Below are 23,760 nucleotides of genomic sequence, written 5' to 3' on the forward strand. Positions count from 1 at the left end.
GTCATTACACTATATTTTTGCGGGACTTTTCAGGCTGCGTTCCTCAAAAACAATATAGATGGCGCTGTTCAGTATTTTCTTCGTTTAACCTTCTAATTTCATAGATTATTTATTTAATGGCTATTTAATAAAATATATACAATAGCCAAGTGATCGCAAATATATACAACTACTTAAAAACTTAGGTAAATTGTAGCAAATAGTAAATAGTGTCTTTTAAACGTGAACCTCTGGGTCACCCTGTATCCTTTATATAAGTACCTGTGTTGAGCGCTGGTATTGTGTATTTGTGTCTCTCTCTGAAGATAATATAATATTATATTATATTACTAATTAAAACATTTTATCAACTTATCAAGTCAAATCAAATTCAAAATTCAAAAATTCAAAAATATCTTTATTCGGTAGGCAACATAGTTACACTTTGAATCGTCTATTTTTACATAACGAACGTCTCATCGGCCTAAAACAACCTGCATAGCCGGGGGAAAGAAGCCGCAAGAAAAACCTCGGCACAGGGCCCTGGACGTTCTTTTTTTTTAAAAAAAGAACATAAAATACTGTTATACAATTTAGCAATTTAGCTGCCTAATATCAGTTCCCAGACAGCTAATCTCATGCATTCATATTTTCTAGAAGACCCAAAAAGGCGTATATGCTACATACGATTATATAATAATTTTACTTATCGTCTGACGGTGTTCCGATACTTTACGTAGAACAATAGTCTAAGAAGCACACTTGAAGAATAATTATGTTTCCCTATAAGTACATGCCATGTACAAATTGTAACATAATGCTCAATTATTTCGCCAACGACAAGTGGGACATATTTTAGGGTAATACAATAAAGATGAAATTAGTTGGTGCGAAGGTTGGTCGTTAAAGTTATTACTTTTTAATTTAAATTAGGCTGACCACTACCATTTTGACCGTCACCGTGAAAATTAATGATACTTGGCATTGGTTTTTATTGTATTAAATAAAGCCCATTTTTCATTAGTAGGGACCATTTTCTTTCTAAACTTAGAATTGATTTGTAAGAGGCGATGTCGGTAATCAGCTTAACACAGTGGTTTATTAGGTTTCTCTTTAGAAACCAACAATCAAAAATGGGTGTAAATTGTCTTTTGATGCCATGTGAATCTCCTCTGCCTCTTCATATGGAGATTACGAGCGTGAGTAGAGATAGCGGCGAGGTAAAATGAAGAACATTTTATTATAAATCATATTTTATTTACTTTAATTTCTTATAGTACCGGAAATTCGATAATTTACTCTGAGACATAATTACAACGTAATTAATTTTTCGTTCGGCTATTTTAAATAAGTCTCTAGAATCTAGTGAATAAGCGCAGTTATCCACGGTAGACACTCACTCAGGCACACGTCACATACGCTACGTCAACGGCGCGGGCGGGCGCGGGCCCGCGAGGCGGGGGGCGCGTGTCGAGACGCTGGTCGACACACGCCTGCCGCCGAGCGCGCTACAACACTCACTTAAGACTCTTCCTTGGAAACCTCTTCAGAGGACTCGCTGCTGGAGTCTTTCTTCTGATCCTCTGGTTTCTTCTTCTCAGGCGCTTCCTTCTCGCTGCTCTCGGCGCTTTCAGCGCTCTCTGAGGTGGCGGCAGGAGGCGCAGGGCTATCCCCCAAAGGCTTTTCCTTCTCTTCAACCTTTTCAACCTTAGACTCGGGCTTCTTTTCACTCACTGGTTCAGGCTTCTTTTCACTGACTTCCTCAGGTTTTGCGTCGATAGATTTGGGCGCAATTTCTGGGACTGCTGGTTTTTGTTCGACTTTTTCCTCACTCGGCTTATCAGACTTTACTGCCTCGACAGGTTTGACTTCCTTCGCTGGTTCTTCCTTAGAAGGCTCCGCTTTCTTTTCTTCTTTAGGGGCCTCAGGAAGTTTGACATCCTTGGCGGATTCTTCTACCTTAACAGCCTCCTTCGGCGCAGCTACAGCAGCAGCTTTCTGGTCCTCAATAGTATCGCGGACTACTCTTAAAGAATCGTCAACAGGCGCGTCAACTGACTTAGGTTCAGCGGGCTTTTCAGCTGGCTTCTCGACAGGTTTTTCAACGGGTTTCTCTTCGGCTTTCACCTCAGGTTTGGCCTCTTCTGATTTAGGCGCTTCTGGTTTGGGTGCTTCAATTTTAGGAGCAGGAGATTCTTCCTTCTTTACCTCCTTATTTTCTTCCTTCTTTTCCTCTTTCTTTTCTTCAGGAGCAGCAGATTTGCCTACTACAGCAGGTACCTCAGCTTTGTTCTCGGGCGCGACGCCAGCTAGATCAACAACGTCATCAGCGATGGCAGCTTTAGGGTCGACTGCACTGGCAACATCGATCGCTTCCTTAGGGACCTCTTTTACTACAGCCTTGGCTTCAGGTTTCGACTCTTCTGGCTTTGGCTCGGGTTCAGCGCGTTTTTCCTGAGCTTTGGATTCCTCGGGCTGGCTCACCTCAGGTTTCTTTTCTTCAGCAGCCGGCTTGACTTCGGGGACTTCCTCTTTTTTGACCTCAGGAGCGGCTTCAGGCTTTGGTGCTTCGGGTTTCTTTTCTGGTGCAGCTTCCGCAGGTGCGCTCTTTACTTCAGGTTTCAATTCTGGTTTTTCCTCAGCTTTGATTTCGGGTTTTGGTTCTTCTGGTTTCTTGTCTACAGCTGCGGCATCGGCTTGTGGTACCACAGCGTCAGCTTTCACTTCAGCTGGGAGCGCGGGTGCGGGTGCGGGGGCGGCAGGTTCCTCCTTGTTCTCGGCTACCGGCATGGCCAAGCATACGGCCGCGAAGGCCAGGCATAATAATAAGACCTTCATCCTGCAAAGAACGAAATGTACAATTAGCGGTTTGTCTGAGTAAAGGATTTCGCAGTTATTATAGCAAGACTGAATGCACGTCTGCAAGTCGTGAGCGCGGTAAGGCCAATGTTACGCGCCGGCCGCCTGGGCGTTGCACGGCAATTTTCCTATTAGCCTGAATCATCTAAGGGCCCGATATGCTGGGGTACCGTTAACTATCTTCTAGTCACTTCGAATTGACTCGATGTGATAAGTAGGATGTAAACTATTTGTGAAAGTGGGCTATGGAATAATAGCACAGCTTTCGAAAGCGCACGTCAGTTATACACTACATTGTCAGCGTCGGTGTGTGTTGTAGGCAGACACATTGATGCTATTGGACTTGTACTTTGTAAGTTGGTGGGCTAGGTATAAAAATGCAATTTATTTTTTGCTTGGTGGGTTGCGCTCATCTATTTTACATTAGCTGAGGTCGAGTACCCTGGGTGCTATTTATAGCTGGACGGGCTGGAAGGAGGGCATTAAGGCGATATCCCAGGTCCTGATGGAATGCGGTCTGGCGCCGAGCGAGTCGATTATAGCGACTGGATAATCGGCTTAAAATAACTAGACATTACTACGGAGCATCCTTAATAATTGTGTTGTAATTACATTGGTCAACTGTGATTCTGTAAAATATTGCTTGTTGAAGCTCAATTGGGTTGTATTTTAATGATTTTTGGTTTTTAGTGGAGTGATTAGTATTGTAGATAGACAAATGTGGTATTATGAATTCGCGATATGATGGACACTTCCTAGTGCGTGCTCGTAGGGGCAGGATGCGCCCGCCCGTCACCAATATGGATGTTCCAGACGCACCATTATCTGAATTCTAATCGACTCATTGAATTCAATCACCAACTAGAATGCATCGCGCGGCATCGTGAATCACTACGCACAGATTAGCGAGTCCAGTAACGTTTTAACATGTTTTATTGCTTGTATTTATTTCGATGACCACGTAGTTAGATTCGATCGTTACATGAGTCATTATCCAAATATGTTCGTAATTTATAAAGGTTTAAACCTTTTTTGGTTGCTTTTAGACTATGATTTCTTATGGGATTGTTACAAGTGCTTACGGACTCTGAATTGTATTTACAGATTACAATCACAACAGACAGCAGGTATTGTCCTTGTTTTGTTGAAACGTACATAAAATATAATTGCCTACTTCGGGTCCGAGTTCACTTCTGTATAGCAAATGAACCCTTTAATCAATTCAAAAAGTTGTTCGAGCCCTGCTGCGTCTCCAGGCTTTTCTTGTCAGACGGGAATCTTTTGTTTATTTTGGCTTCGACTTGCACAAGTTCAATACGAAACGAGCCGGTTTCGTAAGACCAAGTATAGTTACTCGTTATTACGCGGTTCATCTTCTTACTACACCATAATCGATGCCCGGTTTTGGTTTCTTTTTTGGTTGAGTCAGGGTTGCTTTGTAAGCCGAGTACAATGTTGTTGCAATTGTAAGTAAGTACATATAATAAAATGGAAGGTAAAAAGTTGTTAAGATGCTCGAAGTGTTGTTGTTTAAAATAGGTACATATAGATACAAACATACGTACGTACATAAACTCACGCTCATAATCCCTAATGGGGTGGGTAGAGGCACAAGTAATCAAACACAAAAAAAACAATTAAAATATATATAAGTACCTTATTACTTAGCAAAATAATTGTTTTTAAAATGACTAGAGCGAACTGAAGCGGAAGGCCCAGTGGAAAGCTCATTTTGTTATAGAATTTTCATAAAAAGCGGGTGAGACCACTCAGCGCTCACTAGTTTTATAACGGTATTGTACCTACGAGCAGAGCTCGGGCCAGAAAACTAGTTGATAACAACTATTGATTTGCTTAACTAATAAACAATACCTATATGTTTAAAAACTTCATTTCTAATTACAATAACACTTTGCAAATAAAAGTAAAAGTACACGCGCACAGCCCTAAAGCTGATAACTCCTGCAGACGAAAAAAAAAGGTTCGCGAAACAAGTTCCATCGGATGAGCTCGTCGGCCAGCCCTCGAACTGCGAACCACGATTGCATCGGATATTACGACTCGTAACTCGTTACGAAGTAGTTATTGCCGAATGAAAATAAAAATAATTATGAATTATGTTATAACGCCGTGCCGTATCTAGATAAAAATAAAGTATAATTAGGTAGGTACGCACAAATACGTAAGTACTGTCTTCATGGTGTATTTTGTTTTATAAGCGCGACTATTTCATGAGCCGTGGTAGCTCAGTTGGAAGAACGCTTGACTCTCAATATAAGGTCGCAGGTTCGAATCCAGCACCCACCCAAGCTTATGATTTTCGAAATCGTTTTTTGAATTCATGTTTGGATTATAAAGGATTATCACGTGCTCAGCGATGTAGGATCATCTTAAGGAAACCCACATACCCGAGAAATGCGTTTCGGCAGTATGTGACCTAAGCTGTATTGGGCTGGTTTTCCCTTCGCGGGTTGGAAGGTCAGACAGGAAGTCGCTTCTGTAAAAAACCGGACCTGTCAAATCTTCAGGTTAGGTAAGCGGACCCTGTGAAAACGGGATAACGCTAGGGAGATAATGATGAAACACGGCTTTTTCTTAGGGTCTCGTAATAAACATTTCGATGTAATAGCATAACGATTTATGTCAAAAATCCTTAGGTAAGTACTCATTTTATACGTAGACTTTTATTACATATGAATTAGCTTTCCTTCCATTTTACGAGGACAGTAATAATATAATTTATTGCAGATTAAATAGACAACGTAGCGTGCCGATAGAAACGAAAATTTAATATATAAAGTACTTTCCTGTCAAACCCTAAATCACTATATCTATTAGCACTTAACAAAATATATTGCGTAAAGGTAATTATCGCGATACCTACATATTTTATGGACTATTACAAGTTTAGTATACCAACACGAAAGTGCGTAGGATTCTCTATGAGGTTTTATTGTAGGTATGGAGTTTTTTAACGAATCTTTTAGATACGGATAAGAAAAGTAATAAAATAATAGTAATAGTTATAGTTTAGTTAGTTTTGTTATAGTAATATAGTTTTTGTGTTATAATAATAGTTGTCTCGAACTGTAATCAGTTCTCGAATTTCAATAATCAAATTCATAATAATATTAAAATGCATCATATCGATTACTCACTCGAGTAAAAATAAAATCGATGCATTTTAATATTATTATGATTTTGATTATTTAAATTCGAGAACTGATTACAGTTCGAGACAATAGTTTTGTAAGTGTAATCTTTATTATTAATCTTTATTATTTTTATTCTTGGTGTTCTGTTTTCATTGTGTATAATTTTATGTTATTTTTGGAGTGCCCTTACAGGGTTCCTGTTTGTACTTTCCTCTATTTTTAAGACCTCTGTAAAACATCAGGAATGCAATAAATATCTTATCTTACGCTCCGGATATTTTACGATTTACATTTTATTGGCATTTTTCAAGTTCATTACGTTAGATGGATACGCACACCGCAGGGGATGTACTCGTTTATGCGTTATGTTGTTGTTTCATTACAATGGACCGTTGTTTGTCTAGTTATACAGCCACACACAAAAGTGCCTTGAAATATACGAACTTTTGAAATCTTTAGTAGAGACTCTTTAGACTAGACCAGAGTTGTTGATGGTTGGTAATAGGCTACTTTCCAACAAGTCAAATCAGTTACTTTTTACTAAACGCCAAAACACGGAATTACAATGGAATTTGTATGAAAAATGTCACACTTATTACATTTTTCTTTATTAAAATTCATAAATAAGTTAAATTGAAAAAATAAAACGTTTTTGGTCACCTTTAGATCCGCCTTTACTTAGTAATCAGAATTTCAGATTTTTTTTGACCTAGAATTACCTAGTATCCTACCTAATTAGCCAAGAAAGGTCTGTGCAGACCGTAAGTCGTATTTTGAATTAAGTACTTGGTTATTTAATAAAACTGAAATCAGATAGCATCTTGAAGAACACATGGAGTATTTGAGTACCTAACGAAATATCAGTTAGGTACCTAATATTCATACCACAATTTTAAAACACGAGCAAAAATAAATTTCTCATTTGTTTTTCAAGAAATTGTAATTTTAGTTCATATAGAGTACTGGAATTTATGACCACCAGGTAGGTGATATTTCGTTAGGTACTCAAATATAATCTGTATTCCCCGAATTGCTATCTCATTAAAGTTTTATTAACTACAAGTAATTCAGAATACAAAGATTTATGGCCATTATCCTTGTAGGGCTGAGTATTCGCAGATGAGACATTCTTGGTAGTTAGGGTCCCTTATTTACCGCGGGTTATTTTCTGGAAGGATATCCTCGGCATGGATTGTCTTCCCACGACAGGCAATCTTCCAATTGAGTCCCAGTATGGTTTATTGCGCCAATGAAAAAAATGCCGGTGGCCGCCGGCCCAGTACATGTACTGAGAAACATGATGAACTGCATACGGCCTTTGTTTTAGTTCCTTTTACAACCCTGAGAATTTCAACAAGACGCTTCTCATATTTAATCGTGGGATGGCTTTGAATTTGTTGATAATAAATATTGGAGAAGACCAATTCTGAAGTGAATGCTTCTGTTGTAAATATCGACGATTCTGTCTTTCAATTTGTAAAGTAATTTGTGTATTAATTTCATTTAACTGTTGATTGGAAACGTTTTAAATCCTTAATATAACGTTCTAAATTCAAATAAATTACTTTACTTTTAAATTGGAAATCGATAATCTTTTACACATTGAGGAGAAACCTTTATGAATAGCCTAATTTAAAAATAAAATAAATCGCTACGTAACCAACTAGGCTTCAGCTCTGAAGCCTGCATTGGTATACTTGTGTGTAATGTCTAAAAAGTTTTCGATACATTTCTAAAGTACGCGCGGACAATAGTATAAACCTGGACCTCGATTCCGCAGGCCTTCGACTTCCATTATGCTCTCCCAGTTGCGACATAGTCATCGTTATGGGCGACTGATTTTTACGAAATCACCACATTCTGCCATTGCCTCTGTTACTATAATAATGTCTCTTTAGATCGCTATCACGAATGCAAATTTAATGAAATAATGTATAATGTATATAATTGCTTCCACCGCCGATTTGGTTCAGGGCCGATAGTGAAGTTTCTTGATTTGCGTTCATTTGTTTTTGGAATGTGATGACTTGATATTACGTGCTAATTATAATATACAGTTATAATTATGATCAATTATTACATGTCTTTTTCACGTTTCGTATGAAAATAAGAACAAAAATTATGCAACTTGCTTTTCAACAATGGAATTGGCAACATGACATGGGTGGGTCACCGTAAGTCATCTACTGACGTACTTACTACTTGTCTATCGACTTTCTTATTGAAGATTGCCTGCGTGGTTGAGTTATTGGAGCATTGGGCTCATAATCTGGAGGTCCGGGTTCGTTCTCCAATCCGACATTGTCGAAATCTCTTTGTGACACTGTCCTTTGTTTGGTAAGGACTTTGCAGGTTTGGACCACCTAATTGTCCAAAAAAGTAAAATGATTCCGTGCTTCGGAGGGTACGTTAAACTGTTGGTCCCGCGCTACTAGCCCACACCACCAGCCCGCATGCTCTATACCCGCCCTCGTTGATTGAGGGGAGGGCTATGCCCAGCAGTGGGACGTATATAGGCTGTTTATGTTAGGTATCGAATATGAATGAGTTTGAGCATAAATACATTTTCACATAATCCTAAATATTGTGACAATACGTGTGATATTCATTAGTATTTTGTGTTTTTCTGTAACTATTTTAGATACAACGTCATATTGTGTTAGCTGTTACAACCTTGCACGCTGCTGCATTAAAACAATTTGAAACACACGATTGACGACGTCCATTTACAGGTCAGTTAATGACTTGTGTTAAACACCATAAAGTTTATATTAAACTCAAAATCAAAAATATCTTTATACAGTTGGCAGCATAGGATTTACATTTGGAATCGTAAATTTTAATATAGGGAGTGGAATTCTTTGCCGACTTCTGTATTTTCGAATGCATACAACCCGGGTGCTTTCAAGGCTCATTGAACACTTAGCCGCTATGTGCGAGGATCTTTTCCAACATGATTGGATAAATAAGTCACATGCGAGCACATGAACGTCGGAGTTGAAGCAGTCGCCGAAATCGGCTGCACCCTAAGCTCTTTTGTAAAGGCAATTGCACAAGCCAACATTCTAATACGTATCATGGTTTTCCATACAAAATCTGAAGCGATAAACGCAAGCGGTGTACGTAATATTAGCAACACACCGCGCCCGTAATGATTATACCAGTTACGCACCAACATAGACACGCGTTAAATTATGAGGTTTACAATTGTTACAAGGCTTTTGCACATTATAATTACACCATAATCAAAGTTTCGACTATCTGCCAATGGCATCGCTTGTATTATATGCCGTTGTATGTACGCTATAGGTATTGACTAAGTACGTGTCGAACGTGATTCTGGATTTAGCGATGAACAGACATAATCCGACTAGAATATGTAAATGTTATTATAGTAATTGTGCTCATAGCTACTAGCGATCCTCTCCGCTCGATAGACTGACTTTTTCGATGTATTTCACTATTGCCGAGGCTTCCATACAGGACAGAGCGACGTTAAATACACTTCTCATAAAAAATATAATTAAACAACTTCGAAGTTTAATACGAATATTGAATACGTGTTTTAGGTATAAATAATAAACGTAATTTTACAGCGGCTTTTATAAGGTTTTTAATTCTTAATGTCATCAACAAAAAAAATATTTAAAACTTTTTTTTTAAATTCGGCGGCGGCCATTTTTTTGGCGATTGACAGTTCACCTGGTCATACGGTTCATCACATTATAAGACTTCGTATTAATAGTGGCTGTAAGTTGTCTTCTGACTATTTGTGGGTCTGGCCACCCCATTAGGAATAAGCAGTGGGAGATTTTCGGTACTTCTGTACGTGTGTAACTACTAACGATTGTAAAAAAGGGATATTGTGAATCATTTCTGCTTATCATGGCGGGCGTGTAGAAATCGATTATGAGTTCAAGTCGCGGGTAACGCTGTGTACATGTTGTAGGCGATGCATTACATTAGTAACCCATTACTATATCTACATTACGTCATTTTTGTTTCGTTATCTTTTACATAACTGCGTATGATTGGTAATTTTATATTAACCTTTCGGCGGCGCGTCTTCGAACTAGATCACATCTAGACTGCATAATATTTTGAAATTACTGGGTAGTTGTAACTTAGGTACCTACAACCCGAAAAGAAAAAAAAATGTGCCCCTAAAAGGCCTATTTCACTACACAATTTCAAGGGTTATGCGTGCATGGTGGCCCTCTCAGTTAGAGAATAGTAAGTTCGTTGACGTCATCCCTAATTAGTGCGACGTATGACTAAATTTGGACCCTTTTAAGTCTTATTACACCACCCATTAGAGCTACTGATTTATTGTACGATTTTTGAAAGACTTAATTAGAAAGAAGAAAGAAAAAAGACACATACAAATAGAGGAAGTACATTGACTAAATTGGAGATGTCATTAGAAAAGGTTCAGTGCGATCTATTCTGAACCGGCGTGCGTGTATGAAACGATGATGAATGTGGAGGAAACAAGAGAAGTGTGTCGGGATCGAAGCAAATGGAATGCCATAGTCTCTGCTTAGGTACCCCGATGGGACATAGGCGTCAGTTTATGTATGTACGTAAAGAAAAAAAAGATTTACCGTGTGGTCTTGATTTATAAAGTATCGTTAGTGTTTGACACGCAATAAGATAAGGAAACAACAGCACATGACTTCATAAATGTAGTTTATGTGCAATTTGAAAATAATCTCTCGTAAGAAGGATCGTGACCAGTGAACTGGCCGGCACAATTACGTGGTTAAAATGTCACGGATAAGCCAATTCAGTTGTCTTCTTTTGTGTTATGGAAATAAAATCGCAATAATGCCATAAGTGTGCATTTGTAGAGTCGTTTTGTCGTATTTCTTTTGTTTTTGAAGTTCAAGGCTGTGAATCACTGGTCGTATGAACATGTTGATCGGTACCTTTATAGCTTTCCGGACAGAAACTTTTACATTATAAGGTAAAATATTACAGTCTTCTCTAGTGTGGGATGTGAGGTCAATAACCTAGGACCTCAACAACCCAGGGGCCTGTTTAATAAAACTTACAATTGTAAATTACAATGACAATTTGATGTACATTGCGGAGTGTGTGATCACGAATATTTTGAAGTTTCATATTAGCTACGCAATGAACATCAAATTGTCGTTGTAATTTACAATTGTAAGTTTTATTAAACAGGCCCAGGTGGTTGATGAGGTCGATCAGGGGTACTATAGGACTGTTGATTATTGACTCACGTAACGACTACATACTTAAGTATTAGACTGCTTGGCGTGCCCACCGATCATCTTTTTCGGACAATCGGGTGATCTTGTCTTTGAGCTTTCAATGTCCTACAGAGTATAAATACTGTAATAATCATTTTATATTGGCGCTGATTCCAGTACACACCGTCTAATTTAATTTTAAGTTATACCTGTCATTTTCTTATCCGCCATAAAGGAAAGGGACGGGTAATCGACAGGCATAAAATGTATACAGTTGTCAATCATCCGTCCCTTTCCCTTTCGGTGGATAAGAAAATGACAGGTATAACTTAAAGTAAAATTAGGAGGTACCTACATTGCGATCTTACAAATATAAGGAGTTACTTATTAAAATGTTCATTCGATTCTGATACTCAATACTCAACCTCGCGATGGCCCAATAAAGATAAAATGTGGATAAAAATATACAAAAATTACAAAATTCCCAAACGGGTTTGCTTTCTCCAAAGAAGCAACAGTACTTGGGAAATTCTAATGAAATCAATTTACATACAGGCCGTTGCATCATTTTGTATGCGTACATTTATTACTTTAGGTGTTAATTTACAGTATTTATTACAATATAACTTACGTTTGAGTGATAACGAGGAATGCCATTTACATTTATGAGATGCTTTCAAACGAGGCTTGGGAGATATGGCTGCGGATACTATGAGATGTTCAAGTTTTATATTACTTCTTAAGTACTGATTAGCTAATAGTTACTGCGTCATCTTAGTTCTGACGTCAATATCACGGCGGTAATTTTTTTCTTTAGGTTTTACGTATATATGGTGAAATGCTCTTTAAGTGTATCAAGCCGAATCTAATTCCATTAGTATTTTGAAGCGTCAAATGCACCTAAAGTTGCTTAAAGAAACATAAACTGTATTCTATAAGTAAAATTCGATTAATTTATCTTGTTGCATGGCGATTTTTGTCGAGTCAACAAGATTCGAAAGCCTAAGTGGCCCAAGTGTTATAGTCACGTCGTGATTTGACCGTCTAGATTTCTGACCCAGACTTAGAATTTTTTTTTAGTACACGTTCCGGTGCAAAAAATGACCTATCCGTCTAGCACTACTTCGGCTACCTACTTTCTAGCGAAACCAATAGTGTTGATAAATCAATCAATATTCTCGTGATTTATAATAAAGGCGATTTATTATCAGTTAGCTCGACCATTATAGACGGCGATACGGCTCACCTATCATGTTGGTCTAACAGATAGCTCGGTGGATGTTCCTCTGATTAGGTACCCCAAGATATACTTGTCAACATTTTGTTGGAATAGATATTAAAATCATGATAGAATTAACCATATTAGGTATTTAGTTGGCTACAGTCAATACTTGCGTGTATAGCTGTACCAATCATAGAATAGATGCTTAGTATACAATAAAACCTAATGTGGCTTCAATCATAGAACAATCCTGAACGGATTTCGTACGTCTTGCCCATGGAATTAATGTATAAAGCATCTAAGTTAGGTTAACCAACAATTTTATATCAGAATATAAGATTATCCTGCTCATCACAAGCAAAGAACAGAAAAGGTATTTTTTTTCTGTGAATACAAAAGCGACGAAGGAAGGAATCACAGAAAATTTAACCATACAAATGTAAAAGGCATACACAAACGCAAAAATTCCATAATTTTTGTCCAGTTTTGCAATCAAAGATGTCAAATCGGTGGCTTCAATGGTTTTATACAACATTAACTTGACACTCCATCCTACTCCATTATGTTCCTTTAATCTGTGCTTACCCCCTCCGGTTGATTGAGGGGAGGCCTGTGCCCAGCAGTGGGACGTATTAGGCTGTTTATGTATGTATGTATGTAATCTGTGCTTACTAATAAATTGGTTTATCGCAAACGGTATTTTCTTTTACCACGCACGCTAATTCAACGGTGCATTCTTCTTAATACATATTTGATCAGAACGATGGTATAATAGTACCTTACAATATTACTACAGTTGGATACAAGTACCAGGTCGACATGAATGCAAGCACCACCAATGTATGGGTATAGTGTTGAAACGTTAAGCCCGTTAAGCGCAGTTGTGCAACGCTCACCCACGTTCATTGTCAGATGAACGCGATCGATCCTATTATCCGATCTGTGCCATACATCAGACATGAGTGATGATAGGGTGCCGTAGAGTTATGAGACGCAAATGATTGTTTTGTGGGATGCAATTGCACGGTTATGCTCGCCTAGTAACTCGTTACGAGTTTCCATATAAATTCTTTACGGTATTTCTTAAATTACAGAAAGTATCTGATATTTAATACTATTTATTGGTCTGCTTACAGTTTCTTAGAAATTTTATCTATTTCAATACAGAGTCATCATCATCTCCTCATTGTGACGTTTTTAACAGGGTTTACCTAACCTGAAGATTTGTCAGGTCCGGTTTTTTACAGAAGCGACTGCCTGTTTGACCTTCCAAACCGCGAAGGGAAAATCAGCCCCTGAGCCATCGATCAAGCAAAATATCTAAACAGAATAGAGCTTTCGACACTCCTACTTTAGATAACGCGCACGCAGAACCAGAGGTAAACTGCCGATTGTATCGCAAATAATAATGGTAATAAAACCATAGATGAACAAATGCACATCGGCTTTTACTGATTGTACAGAGCATTAAGGTCAAGGGTCCCTTTAGTCACGGCGTCGAATCTCGTCACTGCTATCTTAAATTAAAAGACAAAGAAAATTGAAAATTGTGTGTAAAATCGACGCTTTTTTACCAACACGGCATTTCAATGCCTATTAACATCCTTTGTTTCTTTTTACAACAAATTTTCGAGTGTCTCCACGACTTCACTGACAGGTCTTTATGTGACAAAAACATCGATTGAGAAGACATTCTTGTAATTAATGTGTGTGGAAGTTCTAAAATTAAATTCCTATAGGAAAATAATGTATTGAATAAATTATTTATTAAAATTTTGGAGATTTATACTTCGATTTGCATAAAAAGTAAACTTCCTTAACTTTTGATCGCTTTGAATTTTCTTAGGAACCAGAAGAGTAGGTATTTTCGATAATGATTGACAGTTTCCTCCTTCCAAAGTGTCATGTTTCAAATTGAAAATTTTAAGAAGGTAGACGGTATTTTAGGAAGAAGAATAATCTTAGCCCTAGCACAACTGTACGTTTGATCAACCAAGATTCGAACTACGACTACGATTAATATCCAAACAACTACCTATTTCTTTCTAAAATTTTTGCCGTATCGTGTGTACGTTGCATGCAATTTATTCTATGATAAACAAAATAAAACATTGCTATGGAGTTATGAGGCAATGTTCCTAGTCAGACTATCAATACGCTGCCATAGACAGGAAATTATCACCAAGAGAATAGATGGCGGACAAGGGCTTTAGAAATAACCACGTTTGATTTAATGCAAGTTATTTAGATACGTGTGGTCAGAAAAGTACTTGCGTGGAAGCAATAATAATCAATAATAAGCTTATTTTCCAAGAAGCTGGCAAGTATGTCAAAATAACTGCAGTCTTGCATAGAGCCTGTTTAGAATGTTTTGGATATTGATGAGTTTGTTTCGTGTAGTGGCATGAGACAAAAATAATTAATTAACTTAGTATGCTTAAGAATATTCTTTTGTATTTTATTATCATGATTTACTAAAGATTTACTTTACGGACAAATGGGGGGTTTTCTAAGCATTGGTTACACAGATTAACGACAATACACAACGTACACTAATAGACATTTGGATATTAGATCTGTTACGGCACAATTTATTACATCTCCTGATCTCCAGACACAGAAACAAATACCAAATATAGCTGTAAATTATTTCCTGATGCTCACTACAGAGAGTAGTATCCAAAGCCTGCTAGAACAGATCTCCATTAGCAATAAGCTGAACCATTAGTCTGTCCATGTCTAATCTTTGTTTTTATATTCTGTGTACAATGTTGCTGAATAAACAAAATGACATTTTTTTTAAACGGAAAACTTCATAAAATCGTACGGGACTACTAGGCTGACATAAATAACAAGAGTGCACAAAGTGGAAGCTTAGGTCAATACCAGCGGAAACCATCGCGTGGTAGCGTTTGTTTGGCCTAACGGTAAAGTGTGAACCGTCAATTCTGTAATCCACTGGCTTTTGGAAAGGCGTCAACATTATATCCCGCATGACAACTGAATAGATGGAGAAGTACTGTTATGATAGCTGAGTTGGAGATATTTGTGGGAATGTATTATTGAAATAAACAGTTGGGTTTGAAGCGGGAGAGAGGTGAAATGTGAATACGATGTCATTTGCCAATAATTCGGATGCAGACACAAACAACACCTATTCTGTTAAGGTTACGGGTGTGTTTACATTTAAAGATTCGAAACTTTTGTGTTTATGAATAGAAGTAGGTGATGGATTGCCTGTGTCAAATGTGTATATTCCTGCAAAGGCAAAATTTAGTGATACGTAATTTGCAACTATAACTGCAACTATTATTTATATCTGTACCTAAATGTATACACAATAAAATCTTTATCTTTATCATTGAAATACGGAGGGAAATGTACTAATGACGTAATCATATCTTATCGGCAGTGCAGCAAGACGAATTCGTCTAAAACACAGCAGAAACCTGACATTTTTATTGTTAATCAATGGTTAATCAGTGAATCACACGCTATAATTAATACATTCAGAACTCCGGTGTTATTCGATTGGTATCGGCTTGTGACATTCCACCGAACGAGTTGTGTTAAATTATACATAACATTATTAAAATTTACGTAAACATGAATATCAGTATAAAATATCTTAAACAAACGGAATCCTTGGTTTATTTTATACAGGTTGTATCTTTAATTGAGATCAGTTTGTAAGATTTTAAGGAAACAAATAACGTTTTCCGCAAGTGTTAAGACTAAGTACTTATTTTGTTGGCAATTAAAACATGTTTTTTGTGAGCTCAATTTGTTACAATTAATCTGATGCTTGCTGTTCTTTGTGGGACGTTCTCGGATTTAAAAAGGCCACATCGAAGCAATAAGGATCTTTCCATGCTACGTTCCTCAAAAACAATATAGATGGCGCTGTACAGATTTTCCTTCGTTTTACCTTCTAGTTTCCTGGATAACAGACATGCATCTTTTATCTTTGTTTTTCGGTATAAATGATGACCGTTTTTATTACACCCTGGCACAATTACATCTTCCACCTATTATTATTCTGATCAAAATAAAGAGAAGCAATATAGGTAACAACATAATTCTATACATAATGTGATCCAAATATCAAGCAACAATTATTTTTATATATGCTTCTGCTATCACATTGTATTTTGGCATAATTATGTACCCAAGAAATGAGAAAATAGGTAATTATCACGTTAAAGTTAAAACTAACGGCCTCCGCGGTCCAGTGGTACGAGCGTTGGGCTCACGATCTGGAGGTTCTGGGTTCAAATCCCAGTGGGGATTTCACAAAAATCACTTTGTGATCCCTAGTTTGGTTAGGACATTACAGGCTGATCACCTGATTGTCCGAAAGTAAGATGATCCGTGATTCGGAAGGCACGTTAAGCTGTTGGTCCCGGTTACTACTTAAGTAGTCGTTAGATGAGCAAAGACAGGGGCCTTTGGCGGATCAATAGTAATCCTGACACCAGGGTTGATGGAGTTGGTAAACCACCTCACTACTCACACGATAGAAGAAGTTAAAACTGTAAAACACCATCTATACTGCCTTTGGTGAACGTAGTCTGGAAGACTCTCATTCGTCTAAAAACGCGCGCAATATCTTCAAAAATGTAAAATAGCAATATTTCTGGTAGTGGTTTTATAGTGGCCAATCTCCGTGGTCCAACAAATTGGCCTTCAATGTTTTGAGTCTCCTTGGTTGACTCCTTAGTGGTCACTTTGGTTTTGCACAGACCGTCGCTAATCGTAATTTGCATGGCTCGAACGCTAGTCTCAAAGGATTTGTTTGTCGTCCATTTTTGATGTGTTATACGATATCAATATACCTTGGTACACACAACTGTGAATGTATAAGTTTGGAAACGATCGTTTTAGGTGCTTGTTTTGAAGGACGTTTACAATTTGTGACAACAGAAAACAATAGAGAGAACAATGATAGTGCTAAAGCTGCTAAAATTCAATTTGTGACGATGAATAACTAATTAATGATTATAATTATCTTTGTAAATATATTATTAGTTACAAGTGGTGTTTGTTAGATGTAACTGTTATGAACGTATGACTCAATTATAATGTACATGGTTTCGAACACTAAAATGTTATATCTGGGAGTCTTCAAGGCAACAGTGAATAGACGTTTGCTAGGTTAAACGTAATCCACCCTAGAGACCACATCGTCACTTACCATCAGATGAGATTTAGTCAAACGCGAGTCTATATTAAAAAAAAAGACACTATGTTTCGTTATGATTTAAAGTAATGTGTCAAAGAAGCTATTTTATTATAATTTAAAACAAGAAGTACTCGTAAGCGCGGTCATATTCTATTCTATTTTTGAGTTCTTTACTACAGTTTTATAAGTAGGTATATTTTTATATGGCAACTTCATCGTAGCTAATTATAACACTACACCACGATATCATAAGCCTAGGCAACAAAGGGGGACATTGAAAAATAATCTATAACTAATTTGTAGAGGCCGCGGCCAACAATTTTATATTCTGAACATGGCTAAAATAGGGATTATAAAGTGGACAATACCTGGAATCTTAGCAAAGATGATGTATAAACCTGGATTCTTTGTTTACGGTTGACAGCAAAGGTTAGGGTGACAAACTTTTCATGGAAATAAGGCTAACCTAACCACTGATGTCAAAGTCTAGTAAGCTACGTTTTATTGGAGTCCCGTGGAAATGTACTGCGCAAATCATGTGCGCAGAATATGCGTCACTGCATGTCCGATGGCTTTACGATGTCGTCCGATATTAGAGCGTCAGGTCTAATGACGGCACTGAATCACGATTGATTGGTATTGTACTTGTGACATGTGGCTGTTCAACCTTTCCGAGCTTGTAGATACTTATGGTTCTCTATAACGCTACAGCCGTATGGCTTACTGCCAATCATTGTACTGTTTCAGGTCGCGTGAACTAACAATTAGTCGCAGTATACAGATCCTAAGGATATATTTAGATACCGACGAATACTCGCATTCTTTGAAAATACGTCTGTAGGACGGGACGTCCACCACCACCATTATTATGAGTCATTTATTTATGTAGGAAAGTGAGTAGAACGGAACGAAAGGTTGATAGAAAGTAAGAGAGAATAATATGGAAGGAGAATTAATGGGGATTTGATTGTTTATGGTATGAACGGAAGAAAGTTTTTTAAAATAAGATATTATAACTGTGGCGTCCTTTAATAATAAATTATTCTTAGTCATAAAATTCGGGATTGATAAAGGAAGAAATACGGTAAAGCGACTCTTCAAATTAAGTTTCAAATTCTTGGCAAAATTTGCGTCGACCGCTGCTTCTTTCAAAAGCTCGAAACCGTACGTTAGCCTTCAAGGTTCAAGGTCATCATCATCATCAATTTAAGAGCCACGCTCTTGTCGGTGTAGCATTTTCCGAATACTCTCCATGCTACTTTTTAGGGAAAAATAGGGCAGTGGTTTCCCTCTTGCCTTCCGCCCCGCAGTACTCTGTCTGACGCGAGTGGGATGGCGCCCAGAGTAGTCTATTACAAAGCCATACTAGGACACCTGTCCTCTGCCTCTGAATAGTACTGACAGTTACTGCTGCCCTCTGTCAGGTTCCAGGTTACAGTCCCTGTGACATGCCCCTTCCGTCCTGCATTGCCGTACCGATGGCTCCCATCTCCGCCTCTGCAGCCGTTGAGGTCTTCACCCGTATCCCTGGGCAAGGGTTCTACGTTATACCCCGTAGGTCTGGGTCCCTATTCGAACTCAGCCACCATCTCACTCTAAGGTTCAAGGTAAATAACAGTTTTTATAGCCGTATAGAATATATATCATTTTATTACTCTTGTCAGCTCGTTTGTCTTTTATGGGTCTATATTCCTAGATCATTAAATACGATGTTTTGGACCTTGATTTCGTGGTACTAAAACGACCATATATTTTTTTTTTGTTTGCCGTGGAACCTCCCAGATTAATACAATTACGATTTCAAAGTTCCACATCAGTTACTTTGCCTGTTATGAGTCATACTAATCAAGCTATAGGGTTCCACATGCCGAAATGAAAACTGAGCTTTGTATCATAATAATACTCCTACATGTCAAATCCATAACTCTATTTGCAACAGTCGTGTTTTTGGAAAAATAATTTAATATTTTACTATGAAAAGGAGTTTTAATATCATTTCTCTAGCATTATCCCGGTTTTCACAGGGTCCGCTTACCTAACCTGAATCTTCATCTCTCCAAACATCATCTTCTCTCTTCTTCTAGTTGCGTTTGACAGGTCCGGTTTTTACAGAAGCGACTGCCTGTCTGACCTTCCAACCCGCGAAGGGAAAACCATCCCGATAACGGTTAGGTCACATACCTCCAAAACTATATATGAAAATTAAATTCAAAGATAAAATTATAAATTATACTGTTACCTGAAGGCGAAGAGTGGTTGTATATCTATACACCTCCGCCTACCCCTTCTGGGAAACCGGCGTATAGCAACACGCCAACATGTTGGTTACGTTAAAAACTGAATGTTAATGTGACAAAATTGCTACGGAATTCTTAGTGCGTGTCACCCGGCTTTGCCTTACAGTTATTCTCGGTTCACGTGAATCAAGCAACTGATGCGATTGGTTGATCACGTTTTTGTCGCATTATTTCGCTCCGTTTTATATAAGGCCTTGTGGGGAATGTAAACAATAAATGCGGCTTCTTGTTATGAATGATTTGGATGGAAGATTTTAGACAAATCTAGTTGTTCAGACCGATCATGTGATCCGTCTACGAATTTTCAAGTACTTGAGACAGGGAGAACATTTTATCGCATTATATCAAGATGCAATTATAAAAACATAATATGTGGAATCAAGTGAAATTCCGTGTTCTGTGCGTACCCTAACGAGAAATGGGCGTGGTCTTATGGATCTATGTATGTAGGTATGTACAATTATCAAAGCTGCTGATTTGGTTGTCTCCTGGCGCCATTTGGCTTAGAATGTTTATCCTAGACGATGTTGGTTTCAGCAAAAAAGACGGTTTACATAAAAGTAATAAAAATAGAAATGTTATATTGTGACCAAAATGTGGTGTTATAAAAATACAGAAGTAAGACTTATAGTATCAACATGGACTCGGTAACTGTAACTGGTAAAGAGGACATTATACTTAATTATTAGTCAGTGATAAAAATATTTAAATCATGCTATATTTTAAGAATATTATTGCACTTATTTTTAAGTATTGTTGTATATGTTTATTATGATTTAATTTATAAAATATTATTAAAAAGTATTCAAGTCTTCGAAGACTTTCGAATAATTACGTATTTAAGCTTGTTTGTAAGACTCTTCGTCTTAATCTGTTAACTTTTTCGTCAAGGCTTTGAATTCACCTTGAATTCGGTCCAATGTCACTGTTTCTGTTTTACTATTATGACATAATAGTTGCAATTAGTGTTAATTTGTATCTATTTGAATATTACCACGTCTCCAGTTTTGCCAATATGGCAAACATGGAATTTCAGTTTGTCACGTAAAGTGCAAATGAATACTAATTTGTCCAAGCACGAAAACTTGGACCATCATTTTTTATATTCTTTACTAATGTAATAAATTGTTACGCTAATTGGAGTAAATATAAATAAACCCCTTTGCAAACAAAGTGGGCTCAAAGGTTTTGTTAGGTTACCTAACTTCCAAGACCACCTAACCTAACTTGAGTAGGTAAGTACCTACGTAAACCTTTTTTTTTTCTAAAATCGATAACGTTATTATTTAGTAAACTTATTAATATTGTAGGATCATAAAACAACGATTCTTAAGAAAGAATATTTTAAAAGTAGATCCGAAACTAGTACGTAGATTATGTTTTCCGAAAAAAAAATACTAATTATAATAATCGAAATTCATAGGTGCCCATTTTTTGCAAAGGGCTTACTATCTTAGTGGATATAATATCAAAAAATAAAGGTTGTATGATGTAATAAAAGAAGCCTTTCCTTAACATTGGGCTTTATTTGATTAGCATAACCGTACAAGTGTCCTCCCATTGAATTAAGTATTAGAATCCCCTGCGGTATTACACTTTGAATCGATTCTATACGCTTTTGTCCACTTAATACTACATAGAGCCTATATACACTGTTACTTTTTGCAGCTATACAAACGCGCGTTTCACAGCAGCACGTTAGCATCGCCACGCCTACTGTTAACAAACGTTTTGTATCGATTCAATCGCGATGCAATATCGATGTTGTATCGCGTTTGCATCGATGCAGACGCGCGTAAGTAGCGGTTACGACGCGGTGTTGCTCCTAGTAACAAATAAATATTATATGCTACTATGTAACACCTGCAATAGATGAGGAAGAGTCACGCATGCGCTGCTAAAAGCAGCGATACAGTCGTGGTTCTCTATCAAAGAGTCGCAGTGTGTAAAAGGCCTTAGTGTTTTAGTAGATTCTATAGAATGTAAAATGTAAAGGTTGTATGAGTAGTTTATTTTAAAGTACTTATTGTATTGTCTCTCATTTATGGATAAAAGGTTTCTTTGTATATTTTCTACTTTAAGTATAAGTTAAGAAAATTTCCGTTAAGATTTAGTTGTAGAGACAATTAACGTTGTGATGTGAGGACGAGTTTAAATGATTTTTCCAGTTTTACCGTGTCCGTTTGTGTAATAATTTATTATTTTCTCTATACTATATTGTTTTTGACACACTATGAGTACGCGATTATTTTTTTGCACTAGTTGGCATAAATTATCCTTTCTCATAACTATTCGAAATTATCGGCGGGATTATTGAATCTCGCTGTTCCCAAAGCGGTTTATATAAGTCTCACACTTATTCCGCATAACTTAACGCCTGTCACGAATAATAACTAGATACTGTGCTGAACAGTTAGTGCATTATATATTTAACATTTTTAATCTTTGGATTTTCGCGTAAAACTGTTTGGTCCAGTGAACGACTGTATTTATAAACTACGTCGCAAATCCAATCATGCGTGCACGCAACGGATCATCAATACCGACGGGACCTGTCCTTTGACGTCACACGACATGGTCGCCCTAGCGTGAAGGGCTGTACCTTGATATCCAGTACCCACTATTGTTATGTAATTACTTTGGAATGTAAAACGTAAATAAATCATTGTTTTAGTAACTTGTTCCTTAAGTAAAGCCTACAATTTATTATAGTTCAGCTAACGCTCACAACTTGCATAGTACCTACTTATTTAACGAAGTATTTGGTAATTGAAACATTTTATAATGAAATATATTAATAATGAATTATTTTATCAAATTGTAAAGAAAATATCTATAATATATATTATTTTATATTTAATGCAAAAATATAGTTAATATTATATTTACTTATTTAAAAACAATCATTTTTAGACCTAACTTTTTACGCACGAGAGTTTTCTAAAACTAAAAAGCTCACCTGAAAAAAGATCCTTTACAAACTGGACGAAGCACTGGCACTTATAAAAAGTTCACTATTCCAAGTTTGAATTTGAAATGCGAACGCTCTGACGGCCGGCAATGTATTGGTGGCGGTGTGATAATGCGCGTGTTTTTATACCGCGGGCGCGTTGACTCCGGTGCAAGTGGCCAGTGCCTGTGCCCATCTCACTAAGGAGTTTTTATTTTCGCCCAATATATATTTTTTAATTTACAAACGGCTACGATATGAGGTATCTACATGCCTGTGGTGTAATGTCGCAGCGAATGTAATTTATTATCAAAGGAAAATCTAAAATCCGCAATCTCCAGTGTTTGCTGATCTTTGTAATAATTATATCTTGATAGCTAGATACATCTATAGAGAGTATACATTGATGACAGGTTTTCTTATGTTTTATTTTTTGTTGATAACTACAATTTTACCTTATTTTAGTCTAAGTGAAATGCAGCTTGTAAAAGTACAGAACCTACGTTCCCTCACGAATGGCCCCGTAGGCCTGTTAATTATTGATTTTTATTTTTTTTGCCCGGAGTGAGAGTTCTTAGCGGCCAAGTAGTTATTGCGGTCTGAGTCAAATCAACAACATGTTAAAGTCAAAAACAATTAATAGCTAAGAAGCATAGACCTTACGATAAAATGCGCCTATCGTTACATTAGGTGAGAAAAGATAACGTAACAGATATATCAAGTTATTTTCGCACAATATTAGGATGGACATCGGCAAGAACTTAGAATTTAAATTCCACCAGACTATGAAACAAAATGACTTCTAACCAAGGTTCAGTGGTTGCGCGGGCATATTTCCGAGTTGTAAATCGTCCAGCATTATGTTTCAAGAGGAAGATGAGGAACTTTGCATAATTTAGC

At 37.2% G+C, this 23,760-nt stretch overlaps 2 protein-coding genes across 2 annotated transcripts in view; one reads left to right on the forward strand and one right to left on the reverse strand.

Moving 5' to 3' along the window:
- The window catches only part of LOC126371839 (serine/threonine-protein kinase S6KL), an 82,045-nt gene that overhangs the window by 18,790 nt on the left and 39,495 nt on the right, over positions 1 to 23,760 (forward strand). The gene's annotated exons all lie outside the window — the stretch shown is intronic.
- On the reverse strand, positions 1,215 to 23,025 carry LOC126371838 (neurofilament heavy polypeptide). The gene is made up of 2 exons (XM_050017219.1): positions 22,870 to 23,025; positions 1,215 to 2,818 (listed from the first exon to the last, which is right to left on the reverse strand). Exon 2 carries the CDS (start codon positions 2,815 to 2,817, stop codon positions 1,501 to 1,503), a length of 1,317 nt encoding a protein of 438 aa, XP_049873176.1. The 5' UTR covers position 2,818; positions 22,870 to 23,025; the 3' UTR covers positions 1,215 to 1,500.

This window comes from Pectinophora gossypiella, chromosome 13, assembly GCF_024362695.1.
Source record: "Pectinophora gossypiella chromosome 13, ilPecGoss1.1, whole genome shotgun sequence".
Classification (NCBI taxonomy): domain Eukaryota; kingdom Metazoa; phylum Arthropoda; class Insecta; order Lepidoptera; family Gelechiidae; genus Pectinophora; species Pectinophora gossypiella.